The 16873-nt window shown below is 46.0% G+C and overlaps 1 protein-coding gene across 3 annotated transcripts in view; it reads right to left on the bottom strand.

The window, feature by feature from the left end:
- DUSP8 (dual specificity phosphatase 8) overlaps window positions 1–16873 on the bottom strand; it is an 85599-nt gene that overhangs the window by 13430 nt on the left and 55296 nt on the right. For all 3 annotated transcript variants that reach the window (XM_083470884.1, XM_083470885.1, XM_083470886.1), the window contains one exon: window positions 302–468. In XM_083470884.1, coding sequence (XP_083327010.1) covers window positions 302–468 — 167 coding nt within the window. The remainder of the gene's footprint in view (window positions 1–301; window positions 469–16873) is intronic.

The following is a 16873-nucleotide window of genomic DNA, read 5'->3' as shown; positions in this document are numbered from 1 at the left end:
GTAAAAACTCATGTAAAAACACCAGGCAGGCCCCACAAATAACCCAGAGATGCATTTTAAGTAAAAGGACACATTCTACTCATGTAAAAACACGCTGATTCCCAGACCATCTGCGGGCCGGATTGAGAAGGCGATTGGGCTGGATCCAGCCCCCAGACATTAGTTTGCCTACCCATGATATACAGTTTCCCACACAGGTGACCCACCTGCTCTCCCAAGTCTTAAGGGGAAGGGTTTCTTTAAGGCAAGCTACCTCTCCCTCCCCTCCCCACTACTTCTTCTTCTTCTTTACATGATGTACCTTATTTAAGACATCTTTCTGGGAGCCTAGGTAGAGATGAGGCAAGATGCGAGTTGGGCCAACATTGGCCACTGGCATGCACGGCTGGGAGATGCTCATTGGCAGGATCGCAGTAGGTTTCCCTTCGCAGAGTCCTGGGAAGCAAGATGAGAAGGTGGCAAAGCCCCCTGGAGAAAGAGAGTGGAGGGAATAAGGTTACTGATCAACTATCCCTATTTCCCCACAAACTGATTTTTATGAAAATTCTGCAGATAGGAAACTGAATCAGAGAACTGGATGCAAAGTCCCAAAGTCAAATAATGACCCTGTGGTAAAGAGGACAATTAAACCCCATTCTTCCACACTGAAGAGAAATCTTATATTCTATTCTTGCATAATATAAATGCATAATGTTACATATTAAGACCCTAAGCTCCCACAAGAGCATTAGATACTAGATGCATATAAAAGCAAGCTCCTTCGCCGTTTGCCTTGGTTACACACGATGGGCTTCTGGTGCCATGTCCCCTTCTGTCCTCTAGAGCAGTGTTTCCCAACCACTGTTCTGCGGCACACTAGTGTGCCGCGAGATGTTGCCTGGTGTGCCGTGGGGAAAATTCGAAAGATTTTTATTTTTTTTGTAAAAGTCAAATTAGGTCCTAATCTATCCCTCGAGCGCCTCTTGTCCGTTATTGTGACGCATGAAGCGTGTTCCCGCCCACTCCCCGCCCTCCCTTGCTTCTCTCTCTCTCTCTGTGGCGTTCTCCGCCGCTTCCTGCTGGGCATGCGCAGCTCGCCTCGCGCTTCCATTCCGGCCCCTCCTTCCCCCGACTACCCCGCCGCTCCGTTCCTTTCTCTTTCTCGCGTGTCAGAGAGCGGCGGCGCGAGCGTGGCGGTTCCCTCAGGGCTGACGGAGGGCTCGAGGAGGAGGAGGCAGGACGTGGAGGTGGAGAAAGCGGCAGCGGCCACCCCCCACCTCCGGCTCGAGGCCCGCGTAGAAAGCTGAGGGGGAGAGATAGATAGAGGTGGGCGGCGGCGGCGGCAGCGACCAAGACCAACCGCCACAGTAGTTGTAGCGGTGGCGACGGCGAGCAGGGACTCCCGCTCTCTCTCCGTCGTGTCTCTCTCTCTCTCTCTCCCGGGCCCGTCCGTTGAGTCTCCCGCACGCCTCGGCTACAAGATGAGCATCGAGATCCCGCCGGGTCTGACTGAGCTGCTGCAGGGCTACACGGTGGAGGTGCTGCGGCACCGGCCGCCGGACCTGCTGGCCTTCACCGCTGAGTACTTCGCCAAGCCGCGCACTCCTTCCTGCCTCGCTTTGCTGCCTCCTCCCCCCCCACCCCCAAAGCTTGGAGGTTCCCCGGCGCCGACCCGCAGGTTTGACCCCCTTCTCACACCTGTTCGCGCTCCTTGCACGGAATGGGGCGGATGGGGAGGAACAGGGCTCGCCGCTGCCTCCGCTCGCCCTCCCCCCCTCCTCCAGCGGTCCCGCGATTCTTGGGTTTTTGGCGGTTGGCACAGAAGGAAGGCAAGGGGGAGGGGAAAAAATTGAATCTTACATTTTCGTGCGTCCCTCCCGGCGTGACGCTGCTGCTAATGTCACGGGGCTGTAATGGTGGTGTGCCTCGAGATTTTTTTCATGAAACAAGTGTGCCTTTACCCAAAAAAGGTTGGGAAACACTGCTCTAGAGGACGGGAAAGGCAACAATTCTATTCATTAGCAAAAATAAAAATAAAGCAACACTCTTGGGGATAACACTGGACCTCTGACGACACAGATTGTCTGGGTGTGTAAAATTCATCTTTTTATGATTAGTCCCTAGAATCTATAAACTTCCCTGCTCACTTACCTATTACAAAGACAGGCGTTTCACTGGTATCTAATGAAAGGTTAGAGAACCTGTGACCCTTCCCGGTGGTGTTGCACTATAACTCCCATCATTCCTGACCACTGGTCACACTGGCTGGGGCTGATGGTACCGGAGTCCATCATCAGCATTCCCACCCCTGCTTTTAAAGGCTTTTAAACCCGCCTCCCTTGTCACACTTGGCTCACTCCTTTGTTGCAGTCCTGACGTCTGCCCCCATCCCTTGGTGCATGAAGCATTGTGTGTGGTCTCTCTGCAAAGGGCTAGGGCTCTCCACCTATTACTAGGTTAGCTAATCAACTGGCTGAAATAAATATTAACATACTCAAAGAAGTGTGCTGTTTTGTGGATATTGAAATGAAGGCGAACAATTCTGTGGACTAACCAACAACATCGCATCGTTTTCCCTTCGGGAAATAAACGCACTGCCAAAATCCTGAGACATGCAATGCTTTCAACAGTGCTGTCATCAGCACTGAGCACCAAATCGAGTGTGCTGCACGTTCCAATAAAAACCCCACATTTTAAATCTGAGTTTAATGAATCAGCTCATTTATCATATCCATTAATCGCTTCATTCTTTCAGCCTTTACTATAATAGTAAACAGAGGGTGGATTCACCATTCACCATTTCTCTTCCGATCACTGTGCATCTCTTTCAGTACTGGTTTTTTTTTGGGGGGGGGGGCACCAGCCGATTCACATGTGCTGTCTACTGTCAATCCCCAATAACTCACCAACAGGATAAACTATTTTTCACATTACCCTTTAATGTTTTAGTAGGCTGTCACCTCCCAGCTGCATGAGCAAGCAGCATAGGCTGCTTCCAGCCTGCAGATTTTTAAATGATTACAAAGCAACCAAGTATCTTAGTGACGGGAGAGCAGCAGATAAACACACCATGCTAAATAAAATAAATTGAATCTGCAGGGGGTGGGGGTGGAGTAAGAGAGAGAGAGAGAGAGAGAAAGAGAGAGAGAATGTGTATGCATGTAATTCTAGGAAGACAGGAAATAAATTACCTGCACTGGAATTTGGCCAGGATGCTATGGGCTAATTTTACTCCTCTTTTATAAATAGCCCCCCTGGGATCTTTAGCAGCCACATGTGAGCAACGCTTGTCATCTGAGAACAGGCAGTTGCCAGTGGTGTTGTTATAGGTTTAGAAGTGACTGAGGGAAAAGCATTGCCCAGAGCAGTGTTTCTTCAAATTGCCTACCTTTTGGTACATTTTCTGTGTTGACCTCTCTGCCAAGGAAGCCTTGCTATGGCTGCCGGGATAACCCAGTGTGCTATAGACAAATTTAGGGCATTTTCTAGAGCACACCCTCAGTTCCTTCAGGGCAGTGGCTGGAGGTGTTGGGTCTCCCCGAGTGAAATCAGAATGTGACCTAGGATACTAAGTTGGGTTGCACCAACGGCACTGCCACCATACAAGTATATGTTAAAAAATAATAATTAAGAAGCAGGACATGCCCCCAAGGTACATTTCATTTAAAGATAGGACCTGGATCTATTAAGATTGAAGACTACAGACCTCAAACACACCCAAGACTTTGCTGAAGCCGCCTATTCAGAGGGAAGAATTGTGACATTGGGTAAAAGCAGCCTTTCAGGAAAGCCCTGAGTGATCTTCTCATTGAGGATCCTCACCCTAGTGTTCCCTCTGGAACACTCTGAAAATCAGTGGCTTAGGAAATCACTCCTAGGATCCTTTGACTGCGCCGGTCTGTTACTGGTAGATCCCTGTCCACCCCCCACCCCCGGTCCATCATCCGTAATCTCCAGCTGAATCACAGCATACATAGCTGCAGGCCTTTGTACTTGAAACAGACCTACGTCAAAGTCATGCTGCATTTCAGTAGTCTGCCTCTCTCTTTGTGGCTCCCACGCATGCACACAGAGCTCTTTTCTATTTCATGCCCCAGTGGATGGCCGATAAAGCGGCCCCGTGTACAATACTAATTAGGAAAGCGAGCCCATATACTGGGTGGGCGGCTGAGATAGATGGTAGGATCTCATTTCTGAACAGATCACAGTGATTTATTTTTTTCCAGACGTTGCAGAACATGGCATAGCAAGCAGCACCTGAATCAAACAGATCTTGTTCTAACTTAGAGCTTCAGGCTTGTTCTTGTTCTGATCAGCTTCCCAAAACTGAGCAGCAAGGACATATCGGCGATAATGGCTTCTTCTGAAATACTGATGTTTAGTAGCGAGATTCTGTGAAGTTTACTTTCCAAATTGCACATCTTATATTGGATTGACACAACTAAATTGGAAAAAGCTACAAAGGTTCAGTAGGAGGAAATATTTGCTTAAGCACCAATTTATAATACAGTTTGACAAAAAATTGTTTTACAAAGGACTTGTGTTTTCCACCCCTGTGGCAGGCACAATTGAAAAGCCACCTTTTACGTAAAATACTGTTCCTGGCTACTCTTATCAGAAGGTAAACCCTGACCATACAGTCCACGCAAGCATCTTCCTTGAGACAGCCTTCTGATCTAATGCTTCACAGGGTATATTTTTTGCTTTCCCTGCAGAATCTGGCAACTGACTAAACAAGAAAAAAAACCCAATCCCTAAACACTAATAATATTTGTGAACAACACTATTTCTGCTGCCAGATAAATACTAGAATTTTTTTTTTTAAAAAAAATCACCAAGTCTTGTCCATTCGGGATGTGAGGAGTTAAATGCACTTTGCAACACCACTTCCTCTGTGGCTCTTTGTGACATGACATCACCCCTCAACTGGGATATTAAATCAGAATGAACGAAACAAGATTAGCACAGGTGCACATGAGCTCTGGTTACTCCTAGCCATAGGCGCCGACTCCATGGGGCCTGAGGGGGCCCGAGCCCCCTCAAAAATTCGTTTGGGGGGGCTCAGCCCCCCCAATAATCTCGGGCGGCGGTGGGCGCGTCCGCGGCTTTTATAGGGCGCCCGGCGCGCACCAGCTCGATAACGGGCACCGGCGCGGCGGGGGGCGCCGGGCCGGGGGAGGGGGGCGGCCGGCCTGTCTCCTTGGCAACCCCATTGAGCAGCGCCGGCTCCCCCGGGAGGGCCATCCCCCCGCGCCGCCGATCGCCAATACCGCCGACGCTGTGGCTGCCTGAGCCCGAGCCTAAGCCTGAGCCCGAGCCAAAGCCAAAGCCCGAGCCAAAGCCCGAGCCCGAGCCCAAGCCCGTCAGTCAGTCAGTCAGGAAGGAAGGAAGGAGAAATGGGGAGGGAGACGAGGGAGGAAAATTGCGCGCAGGGTGAAGAAAGGAGAAGGGCGAACGAGACGAGCTTCCAACCCAAAAAAGGGCTGGAAGACTGGGAGGATGAAGGATCGGGAAAGAAAGCGACGCCTTCCCCGCCTGCGACGTCGCCCGCTTGTCATTGGCAGCGCAGCGGGCGCCCAGAGGGGCTGGGCACCGGCGCAGGGCCGCTCCGCAGCCGCGGAGGACAGCTGCGCGGCTAGCAAGGTGCGCCGCGTAGAGCGCGGCCCTTGTGTGGCCCGGTGGCCAGGCAAGCTCGGGCGGGGACCCCCATGCGAATCTAAGACGGGAGAAGAGGGCAGAGCAAAGGCGGTCCCTTCCCCAACCTCCGGCTCTGAGACTTCCCTGCGCCCCAGAAAAGCGAAAGGATTTTCTCTTCTTTTTTTTATAAATATTTTATTAAGTTTTCAAATACAAAGTTAGAAACATACACTGAAGAAAAAAGTAAAAGAACAAGAAAAAGAAAAAAAGAAAAAGAAGAAAAGAAAACCAACCATTCAACACATTTTTTATATAACTAACTGGACTTCCTCGCATCTCCCTTACCCTGCATTCTTTATAATAAAGATATCAGCAAATTATTACCTTGTTTCGTACCTTATTTTGTACTTTTCAAATACTATACCTCTAAATTTAACATACTTTTCATCAGTTACTTATATCTTAAATTAAACATAGTATTACCTTAGATTTTGACCTTTTCTTACTTAAAATATAATTTCCTGTTTCCCAAATCTAATTGCTGAAGCTATAGTTTCCGAATCGTGTAAATTTTTAACATTCATACAACTTATATTGTTTTTGTAAATAGTCCTTAAATTTTTTCCAGTCCTCTTCCGTTGTTTCTTCTCCCAAATCTCGGATTCTGCCAGTCATTTCAGCCAGTTCCATGTAGTCCATCAATTGCGTCTGCCACTCTTCCAGTGTGGGCAAATCTTGTGTCTTCCAATATTTTGCGATAAGTATTCTTGCTGCTGTAGTTGCATACATAAAGAAAGTTCTATCCTTCTTTAACACTTTCTGGCCAACAATGCCCAAGAGGAAGGCCTCTGGTTTCTTGGGAAAGGTATACTTAAATACCTTTTTTAACTCATTATAGATCATTTCCCAGAAGGCCTTCACTTTTGGACAAGTCCACCAGAGGTGAAAGAATGTCCCTTCAGCCTCCTTACATTTCCAACATTTATTATCAGACAGGTGATATATTTTTGCAAGCTTGACTGGGGTCATGTACCACCTATAAATCATTTTCATAATATTTTCCTTCAAGGCATTACATGCCGTGAATTTCATTCCGGTGGTCCATAACCTTTCCCAGTCCTCAAACATGATGTTATACCCAATATCCTGAGCCCATTTTATCATGGCTGATTTGACTGTCTCATCCTGAGTGATTTTCTCTTCAACCTGCCCTCCATCCTCTTGCAGAAAACTCTTTGCCTGCCCTGCCCGTATCTCGTTTTTGCTTTTTAATTCCACACACGCACCCTTCGGACTTCGTGGCAATCGGGCGCGCGGGAGTGTTTCCTAAGAGAGTGAGGACCCCCGCCTCCTCCCCACCTGCTCCCTCGCCAGCCAGCCAGCCGCGCGCCCTAGCCGGAGAGCCCCGGCCGTCCCCGTCGCGCAATCGGCTGGATCTCCCTTCAGCAGGCCGTGCTCACAACTCGGCCCAGGGACCCCCAGCAGCGGATCTCCGGCTCAGCTGAAGAATCCGACAACAAGCCCCCTCCTCCCCAATCGCTCCGCCGAAATACACTCCAAAACCCCCCAGATAGGCCGCCGGCCGCCAAGTCTAGTGGCGCCCTGAGCGAGGGTCTCTCCCCAACACCGCCACCTCGAACTGCGTTCTCCCGGCTACCCGAGCGAACCAGCGGCAGGACCCCGGTATGGGCCCCCCCAATATTTTTTATAAGTCGGCGCCCCTGCTCCTAGCTGCCTCCCTCACCCCCCCCCGCACCACAATTGCATCAATTTCACCATGAAGCATAAATTACGGGGTTGGGAAGTGTGTATGTAAGCATATGTAATTCTCTATTTTTTCTTGGTCTGAGGGTGTTGGCGGATAATCCAGGAGTCAAGACCTGGGCATCTGGAAAGACTAGACAAAAGAAGTCATCCTCTACACAACTTGTTGTATTGCTGCAAATGGATGAAGCAGTGTTATGCCGAGTTGAGTCAACTGGTCCATCTAGAGGACAGAACTGTGTATTCTGAGTGGTAGAGGCCCTCTAAGGCTAAGGTTCAAACTAGCTCTGGCAGCTCTGTGCATTTAGAGATAGATCTCTCCACTCAACCCCCTCAAGACAGAACTGCAGAAAGAGGGAGTGAATGGTCTGTTTCTAACAGCAAAATGGGTACAGAATCCTCCCCTTGCTTGTAGCTTATGTCCCTGTAGTCCTTACTCTTCAAGCACTTTTCTCAGCTGAGCACACTCTTGCTATTGGAGTTTAGCTGAGAAGGAGAGAACCATCACAGAAACTGTGGACAGGTAAGCTGTGAACACCGGGTTGCCATGTATTTGTCCCTAAAAAACAACCCCTTCCTTCTTCCATGTGGTTGGGGGTAGAGCCACATTTAAGCATACAGGTCTGCTGCCATCAGATCTATTCTGCTCATGATCTTTTAACTGAAGATGTCAGAAACTGAGCCTGGCACCCTTACGCATGCTATTGAGCTATAATTTCCTCCTTCCCTAATGTGTTTTTCTGAATACTCAGAAGAAAAGCTAAGAATAGCCAGCACTCAGCGTGTCAGGCAGGGAGGGGGGGTGGTTGTTGTTTTTTGCTTGCTTTTTTGTCTCCCAATAGATTCTTCTTGCCCAGTTGTAATCTGTATTGCAGAGTGATGCGGTTGCCAGTTGTCACTATGCTGTAGGGTGTCATAGGAAGGAGGTCATGTAATGCAGGGTTGTGCCCTACCCCTTCCTAATTTAAGTAATACCCTCTTGCCATGTTGGAGCATTAGCTCTGTCTTAGGGCTCAGTCCACTGGGCACTGCTAAGCTCTTGCACAGCTCCCATTCATTTCAGCAAAAACGTTCCCCTTGAGGTTTTAGAATCTTTGCAGATGGAGAAACCTGCCATTCATTTACTTGCCTATTATGCCCATTTTCAACTGGGAGGAATTGGGGCACTGAGAAATCTGCTCAGACCCAGGCTGCTCTTATCTGTAACAGCCTTACTAGAAAATGCAGGCAGAGGGAATTTAACTGTCAGCAGATTCACTGCTAGTTTTGTTCAGGAAAATGCAAGCAAGCATGCAGGGTCTATTAAGAATGCCAGTGGGGATTCATTGAGGGAAGGCGGGCCCAGCATCTGATATTACTCTTGGCACACGTCCTCCTATCCCAACAAGCTTTTGTTTCAGAGATACAGCCTCATTATGAGCATGATCTTGCAAAGGCTGTATAAGCTAATTTATTGGATAGAATAAAGAAACATTAAGTCTGCCTGGGTCCCATTGGAACAGGGGTGGGGGTTAAATATCCAATTAAATAGTTAATTTCCTTAATCTAAATGGGGATTTGAGCAATCCTTCAAAGGAATGAGGGGGGGACGGACAGACCTCTCAGCCACAATAGTGGCCTTAAAACCTCTTTTAACCTTAAGAAGTCAACATAGCTTAATGCAAAAAATGCAAAGGCCACAAGCAGGGTTCCAGACATGACTGATGATTGGGTTGGCTTTGCTATTAACACATGCTAATCAGATCAATTAGCATCAGATCAAGCAAGGGAGGGGTAAGGGAATAACAAAAGTCCTGGCCTTGTACAGTTGTGGTTCTTTTATTTGTCAAGCTATATGGCCTAGGAGTGGTATTATCTTGGCATGAGTGGAATTAAGAGAGGGAGTGCATCTGTATGCGGGACAGCGTGGGCGGAAAGAGTTCTCAGATTACTTATAAGTGCTCTCTCCAATAGGAGATCTGGTTGAGGCTTCAAGAGAGGATACCTTGCCCTGTCGAAAATCCTGAGGCCGGCCAGAGCTGTAGATTTCCTGGAGGGTTTCGACAAGATTACCAAGCACAGAATGATATAACTATAGAGATGGAAGGGACCACAAGGGCTATCTAGTCCAAACTCTGGTAATGCAAGCAGTGGCTTGGAGCTTTCAGGGGGAAATCAAAGTTGTTGAGCTTTTTTTTAGGGCAGCCACTTTTTTCAGGAACTGCAGAGCACCCAAAACTCCAGGAACCACCATGCCGCCCACAAACTCCCCTGCCACACAGAATCCCAATCCCTGACATGCAGTAGCTTTTGTGCCGCACTACAGGCCACTGTACCGGCCTAAGTCCCCCACAAACCCGGTGCAGCCTGCACACCCCACCCTGATTTGTTATACTACTAAATGCAGGAATTACAACTACAGAATCCCTGGTATATCTATCTATATCCAACCTCTTTTTAAAGAAGAAGAGTCCACCACCTTCTGAGCTGGTTCAATCCACTTTTGAACAGCTCTTCCTGTCAGAAAGCATGTCCTAATGTTTAGTTGGAATCTCCTATCTAGTCATTCAACTCTGTTGGTTTGAGTCCTCCCCTCTGGAGCAGCAGAAAGCAAGTTTGCTCCTTCTTCAGATATTTGAAGATGGCCCTCATATCACCTCTCAGCCTCCTCTTCTTCAGGCTAAACATACCCAACTCCCTCAACCATTCCTCATAAGGCTTGGTTTCCAGACCCCTTATCATCTTGGTCACCCTCCTCTGCACACCTTCCAACTTTTTAATATCCTGCTTAAACTGTGGTGACCAGAACTGAGACCTGCAAGTATAGGGCGGTATACAAATTTAATGCATAATTAAAAAATAACAATAACTGGGTATGTATCAACCTTGAATGTGTTTACATGTCCCCAAAACACATCAGTGGATGAAATGAGATGAAAAGCAATCCATGGCCACTGGAAAGCTCAAAAAGGATTTTCTTCCCTGGCTCCTCTTTCATCTAGGAGTTATATAATCAAGAACACGGTTGCTCTCTGTGATGAATGGGGTTCACAGTTCTGCAGATACTGCACAAAAAGCTTTCTGAATGGCCCAGGTGGGTGCCTGAAATGTCTCGTTTGCAAGCACTAGAATGCTCGTCATCCCTTCATTTCACCTCTGATAGCAACTTGTGAGTGAACAAGCCTTCAGCCTGCAGTGTCTGTGAGAAGGAAAGTGTTGCTTCATCAAACGCAAATGCTGTCTACCTGCATAGTAAAGTGTCCTATAACCTGAGAGTAGATATGGAATCCAATATGGAGAGAACACTTGGCACCTGCCTCTCTCACTTTTTTAAAACATATGATATAAAGGTTACAAGTGATTAGGACGTCACAGGGGCACCACCTGGGTGTCAGCAGAAAAGGGTTAGGACTACTCCACATGCAGTCCCCGTTTTAGCAATCAAACTACTCATGAATCAACCTTTCTATTTAAGCATCTTGAAGCATCTTGAAGACATTAAATAATCCCACCTCACACCATCCAAGAGAAATAAGAGCATGCTTTTAAATGACACAGTAGACAGCTTTCTTAATCCTTGTCTTGTTTAGGCCATTAGAGAGGCTTGATTCACCCAGTCATTCTTTGTGCAACCAACATCATTTCTCCCAGTCTGTACTCTACCCCATGCTCATTGCAAATGATTTGTTGGAAATTTGCTGGACCACGGGTACAGTTGGAAATTTTGCACTTTCTCTCTCAAGCTACATAAAGAAGGTTTGTTATGGCAATTTGCATAGGGTCAAGTGCAGTGTTAGACACTCCCATTGTTCTAGGTGCATTTTGCAACAGGGAATTTCATTAGCGCGAGTGGTTTCTGAGCTCTGGCAGCAGTACTGCGCCTAAGTTTTCAGATAAAAACTGCAGTGTAGAAGGAAAGGAGGACCTTTTTCTGCCTCGCCACTTCCAGCTACTCTCTGAAGACTGGAGAAGAGACCCTCTTAAGAATATTAGGGGGTGGGCAGGAGAAGAACACCTGCAGTCCTGAACATATCACTGTTCATAGCATTAGAGTGAGGTGGAAATGTTACTTTCGTCTCACATGTTACACAGAGCAGGTTTTTCCAAGGCCACACAGGAAATCTGTGGCACAGCAGCTAATGGCTGCACTCCCAAAGAACACACGGAAAAGGTTTTCTCTAGACACAACACCCAACTAACTCATTCGTGGTTTATCACTTTCTCAGCCTTGTGAGCCCAGCTGGTAGCAGCTGCCTGGGAAAACTCTGAAGAAAGTCCCCAGAGTTCAGGCAGATGCTGTCTTTTCCATCCATGAGACTGAAGTCAACAAAGCTAGACTTGCAAGCCCCAGGTTAGTGCCTGATCACTAAGAAAGCCTTCTCTTCTGTAATAACCATAGTATGAAAACCAGAAATGTGAAAGAAATATCATCACCATCATCAAAGTATCAAAAAGTCTATTTGCTGGAAAAGAACTAGTTTCCACCATAATGTGGTGCCTGGTGGCTATTTATGTTTTAAGCACTTAGCATCTTTTTGATCATGCGGAAGCCAATCTATTATTCCTCTACACCAAAGATTGTCCGCTTTTGTAAATATTGGCACATACTGGCTTCCCTACAGTTCCATGGAAATTCCCTAGTTCCCCAAGATTGCTCTTGATTTAGATATTACTTTGTAGTGCTGTCTTTGCAATTCTGTCTTCCTCTTCCTAACTACATTTTAATTACCTCTGTGATTTCTACTTCTAAATTCAACTACTCCCCTGCTTAGTTTTGTATTGATTTGGATTCTTTTTCTTCTTCTTCCTAATCTATTCTTCTGCCCTTGATTTCTTTCCCCACCTATTCTTCTGTGTTCCCTTGCAGAACAGTCAGTTCATTTACAACTCATTATTTTCCTTCACTTTTCTTCTAACCTGTCCACTGATCTCCTTTGGCAACAGGTCTTGATTTCTCTTGGTTTCCAGTGATCACGTTTGAATATTTGGTCACAAAATATTTATTTTTCTTTCTGCTTCTCCCCCCCACACCCCAATTTTTTGCTCATTGTCTAATCCTTACCACCTTTTGTCAAATATTATTTCTCTTTATTCATCTCCTAACTCTGCCGTGCCAACTTGCCTCCTAATGATGTTGTCTCCTATTTTGGTGGAATCTATCTGCCATGCAACAGCTGCTAACTGCTCCTACTTTGACAAATGTGTTACTTTAATTTTCTCTTGTTCCTTCAACTTATCTCACTCATGCTCCTCTTGTTATATTTTCTTTCCTTGCTCTTCCTTCCCTTTTTTGAGACTGAACATCTTTCTTAGGTTTCTAAATATTTGCTTCCTTAATCTTAAACATTTCTTTCCCCTGCCCTCTGTTCTTTACTCTTTTACAATTGGATTCCATGCTTAAATGTCCTCTCCCCCCCATAGGTGGATTGATTTAAATTAAGGCTGTTAAAAACATGAATTACATCACCAATAAAAAGACAGTCTTAAATCAGTGATTTCAATAAGGATACTCACTTTGAATTAATGTATTTCTTGAACAAGCAAACATTATTATTTGGCTGCTATAACAATTAAAATATATTGGGCTCGTTTGCATAAAGCATATCTGAATCCCTGGTTTATGAAACCAGGAACAAGCATTGAAATATCCCTTAAAAATACAGGAATAATGGCCAGCAATCACAGCATCCAAGATAACTCCACTGATTATTCACAATTCATCTTTTTTTTCCTAGCTGTTTTTACACAGGAACAAAGCAGCAGGTTAGTTTAACATCATTATGCGCTGATGTGCAACCAGCCCTTGCAATCTGCATTGTGGCATTGATCGATTGTACGTCACTCCTGCACCAATTTAAAACCAAGCCACAGGATCTGGACAAAAGGCTGGCTCAGCTATTGATGCAATCATTGTGCCAGCATCTGTACGGAACTCTTGAATGAGGCCTGCACTTCACAGTCCATTATCTAGAGAACAATATACCTCCAAACCCCTCATGTTTTTTGCCATGTCAGTGTGGTGGCAGTGGAGGGAGCAGATGCAGCCTTCGCTTTCTTTGTGGTGCACATGCATTTTGACACTATTCTTTAGGTGAAAAAGCTACTGCAACCAGCCAGCTGCCTATCAACGAGTGGAGAAAGATCTCCCGAGCAAACAGGTTCTGAGACAAGTTCAGCTTTGGCTTTAGTAACTAGCTCAGAAATAATGTATCTTGCGGCTTCTCTTGGACAGCAAAGACTAGGCAACTGTAAAAGGATGTCAAATGATTCAGGGCCTTGTATTTGTTTAACTGTAGCTAGTGGTCTATCATCTTCCATCTTATGTACTTTAAGGATATGTGATCCCCTCAGACAATAGAGCTTGAAGCCATCTGCTAGGCAAGTCTGGTTGATAAAGCATTTAAAACTACCTGTGACTAGAGATTTGGGCACCTACTCTAGGGTAAGATTTAGACCAGGGGTAGGCAACCTAAGGCCCAGGGGCTGGATGCGGCCCAATCACGTTCTCAATCCGGCCGGTGGATGGTCCGGGAATCAGCATGTTTTACAGGAGTAGAATGTGTGCTTTTATTTAAAATGCACCTCGGGTTATTTGTGGGGCATAGGAATTTGTTCATTTTTTCCCTTCACAATATAGTCCGGCCCACCACATGGTATGAGGGATGGTGGACTGGCCCATAGCTGAAAAAGGTTTCTGACCCCTGATTTAGAATCAACTTCCATCCCCCAGCACAGAGCTGTCAATGTGCAACGTTTTCTGCAGCTCCTGCAGAGAACGATATTCTTGAAAAGGTACTTAAGGGATATATGGAACTGTGTATGTGTGTGCACGCATGCACACACACACACATTAGTGTGCGCACGCGCACACACATTCACATTATCTCAATGGCACCCTATGACCTTGCAGTGTAATTTCGATTTCTCGCCATTCTGCAGCAGTTATCCCACAATTTGCTATTGCCACAGTTCCTTGCATGAACATGAAAACAATGCACACTGTTAAGACTTTCAGTCGTAGTTGCACTTTAGTGCTGGTGTCAATTCCTGACGCGCTTGCCAGCATCAACAATGGACTAGCAGTCTGCTGGGTGGACTCATGAAAGTTCTTCCAAGAGTACTGCTGAAAACCCTCCTTTACCCTAAGCCAAAACTAAACATTATTACTTAAGAGGAAATAAAGAAGTCTACACTGCCTAGCTAGGACCCTGAGATCACCCCCCCCCCATTTAAGCCACGGGTGAACAGAATGACAAAATGCATCTACTTAAAATCACTTGAACTCAGTTCCTTATAAAGTCCTTATACCACCCTACCATTGTCAGAGTAAGATTTGTGAAAAGGTACACTTCCCCCAGCCTGCACGTTTTCAGTGCATGAGTGTGGGTGAGATGGGGATTCTAATCAACTTTAGTGATACTACATATGAAATCAGGGTGGTAATTCTTGAATATTGACTGATACGAAGTACAAAGGTATGTATCATGCTATGTATGTGGTGTTAGAACAGGCATAGGCAAACTCGGCCCTCCAGATGTTTTGGGACTACAACTCCCATCTTCCCTAGCTAACAGGACCAGTGGTCAGGGATGATGGGAGTTGTAGTCCCAAAACATCTGGAGTGCCGAGTTTGCCTATGCCTGTTTTAGAATATCTGTCCCTTAATTGCTCATCTACAATGAAGAAAATGAAGTCTGTCGGTTTTAAAATGAATTTTCTAACTATTCCAACACATTAAGCCCTTGAATATAACTTTAGAAAAAAATATAAAATACTGAAGAGCACTAAAGGCAGCTCAGACTGGCGAATCATAGCATTGTAGGGTTGGAAGGGATCCTGACATTCACCGAGTCCAACTCCCTACAATGCAGGAATCTCAACTAAAGCATCCATGACAAATGACCATCCAACCATTGCTTGAAACTATTAAATGGAGAGTCTGCCACCACCTGAGGATGTCCATTCCACTGTCAAACAGCTCTTACTGTTGGAAAGTTCTTCCTGAGGTTTAGTTGGAATCTCCTTTCTTTTAACTTGAAGCCATTGGTTCGGGTTCTACACTCCAGAGCAGGAGAAAACAAGCTTGTTCCATATATTATGTGACAGCCCTTTAGATAGTTGAAGATGGCCATTATATCTCCTCTTAGTCTCCTCTTTTCCAGGCTAAACATACCCAATTCCTGCAACCATTCCTCATAAGGCTTGGTTTCCACACCCTTTATCATCTTGGTTACCCTCCTCTACACATGTTCCTCAATATCCTTCTTAAATTGTGGTGCCCAGAACAGTACTGCAGGTGTGGTCTGCCAAAGGCAGAATAGAGTGGTACTATAACTTCCCTTGATTGGAACACTATACAGTGGTACCTCTACTTGCGTTCACCTCCGGTTATGTATCCCTCAGTATACGTATGCGGCAAACGCAGAAGTATTTTGCCGGGTTTTGCCCCGCACGCATGCACAGAAGTGCTCTAGGTGCTGCGCACATGCAAAGAAGTGCTAAACCGCGTCATGCGCATGCACAGAAGCATCACCTCCAGTTGCAAATTCCTCGGGATGTGACCGGAGCTCCGGAACGGATCCCGTTCTCAACTGGAGGTCCCACTGTACTTCTGTTGACACAGCATAGAACAGCATTAGCCTTTTTGTTGCTGCATCACACTGTTGACTCGTGTTCAAATTGTGATCTACTAAGACCCCTAGATTCTTTTTACGTGTACTACTGGCAATCCAGGTGCCCAGCATCTTATATTTGTGCAGCTGGTTCTTCCTGCCTAAGTATAGAACCTGATATTTCTCCCTATTGTAATTCATTTAGTTAGTTTTGGCCCAGTTTCCCAATCTATTAAGGTCATTTTGAATCCTGATTCTGTCTTCCGAGGCATTGGCTACCCCTCCCAGCTTGGCGTTGTCTGCAAATTTCATGAGCATCCCCTCAGTTCATTCATCCAAGTTATTTATAAAGATGCTGAACAACAATGGGCCTAGGACAGAACCCTGCAGCACCCACTTGTCCCTTTTTTCCAAGATGATGAGGAACCATTAGTGAGCACTCTTGGGGTTCAGTTAGCTACAAATCCACCTAACAGTGACCTTGTCCAGCACATATATTACCAGCTTCTCCCCAATAATATAATGGGGGGCTTTGTCTAAAGGCTTACTGAATTCAATATATACGGTTCAATGTCTGGTACTTTTGCTTAAGGATGGCTTCCATTACAAGCCTCGCCAATGATGAAATCACAGCACTTGAAAATCTTACTCAGTCCTGCCATAGAAAATTCCTTGGCTTTCACAACCATTACTTCCTTTTTGCAGCTAGATGGTCTGCTCTGCTGTCTTGCCTTTACGTGCAAGACAACAGCCCTGATTTTGGTTCTTTTGTTCCCACACAAAGCAGAGTTCTCCAGCATGAGCTATATGTTTTGGTCACATACGAAACCCTGCTTAGCTGTCACACTGGAGCATTGCTACTCTCTCAACATAGCTAAATAAGTAGGAGGAGAGCGGTGACA

This window comes from Podarcis liolepis (genome assembly GCF_965112155.1).
Source record: "Podarcis liolepis genome assembly, chromosome: 1".
Taxonomy (NCBI): domain Eukaryota; kingdom Metazoa; phylum Chordata; class Lepidosauria; order Squamata; family Lacertidae; genus Podarcis; species Podarcis liolepis.
This window is presented reverse-complemented; position numbering and strand designations above follow the sequence as displayed.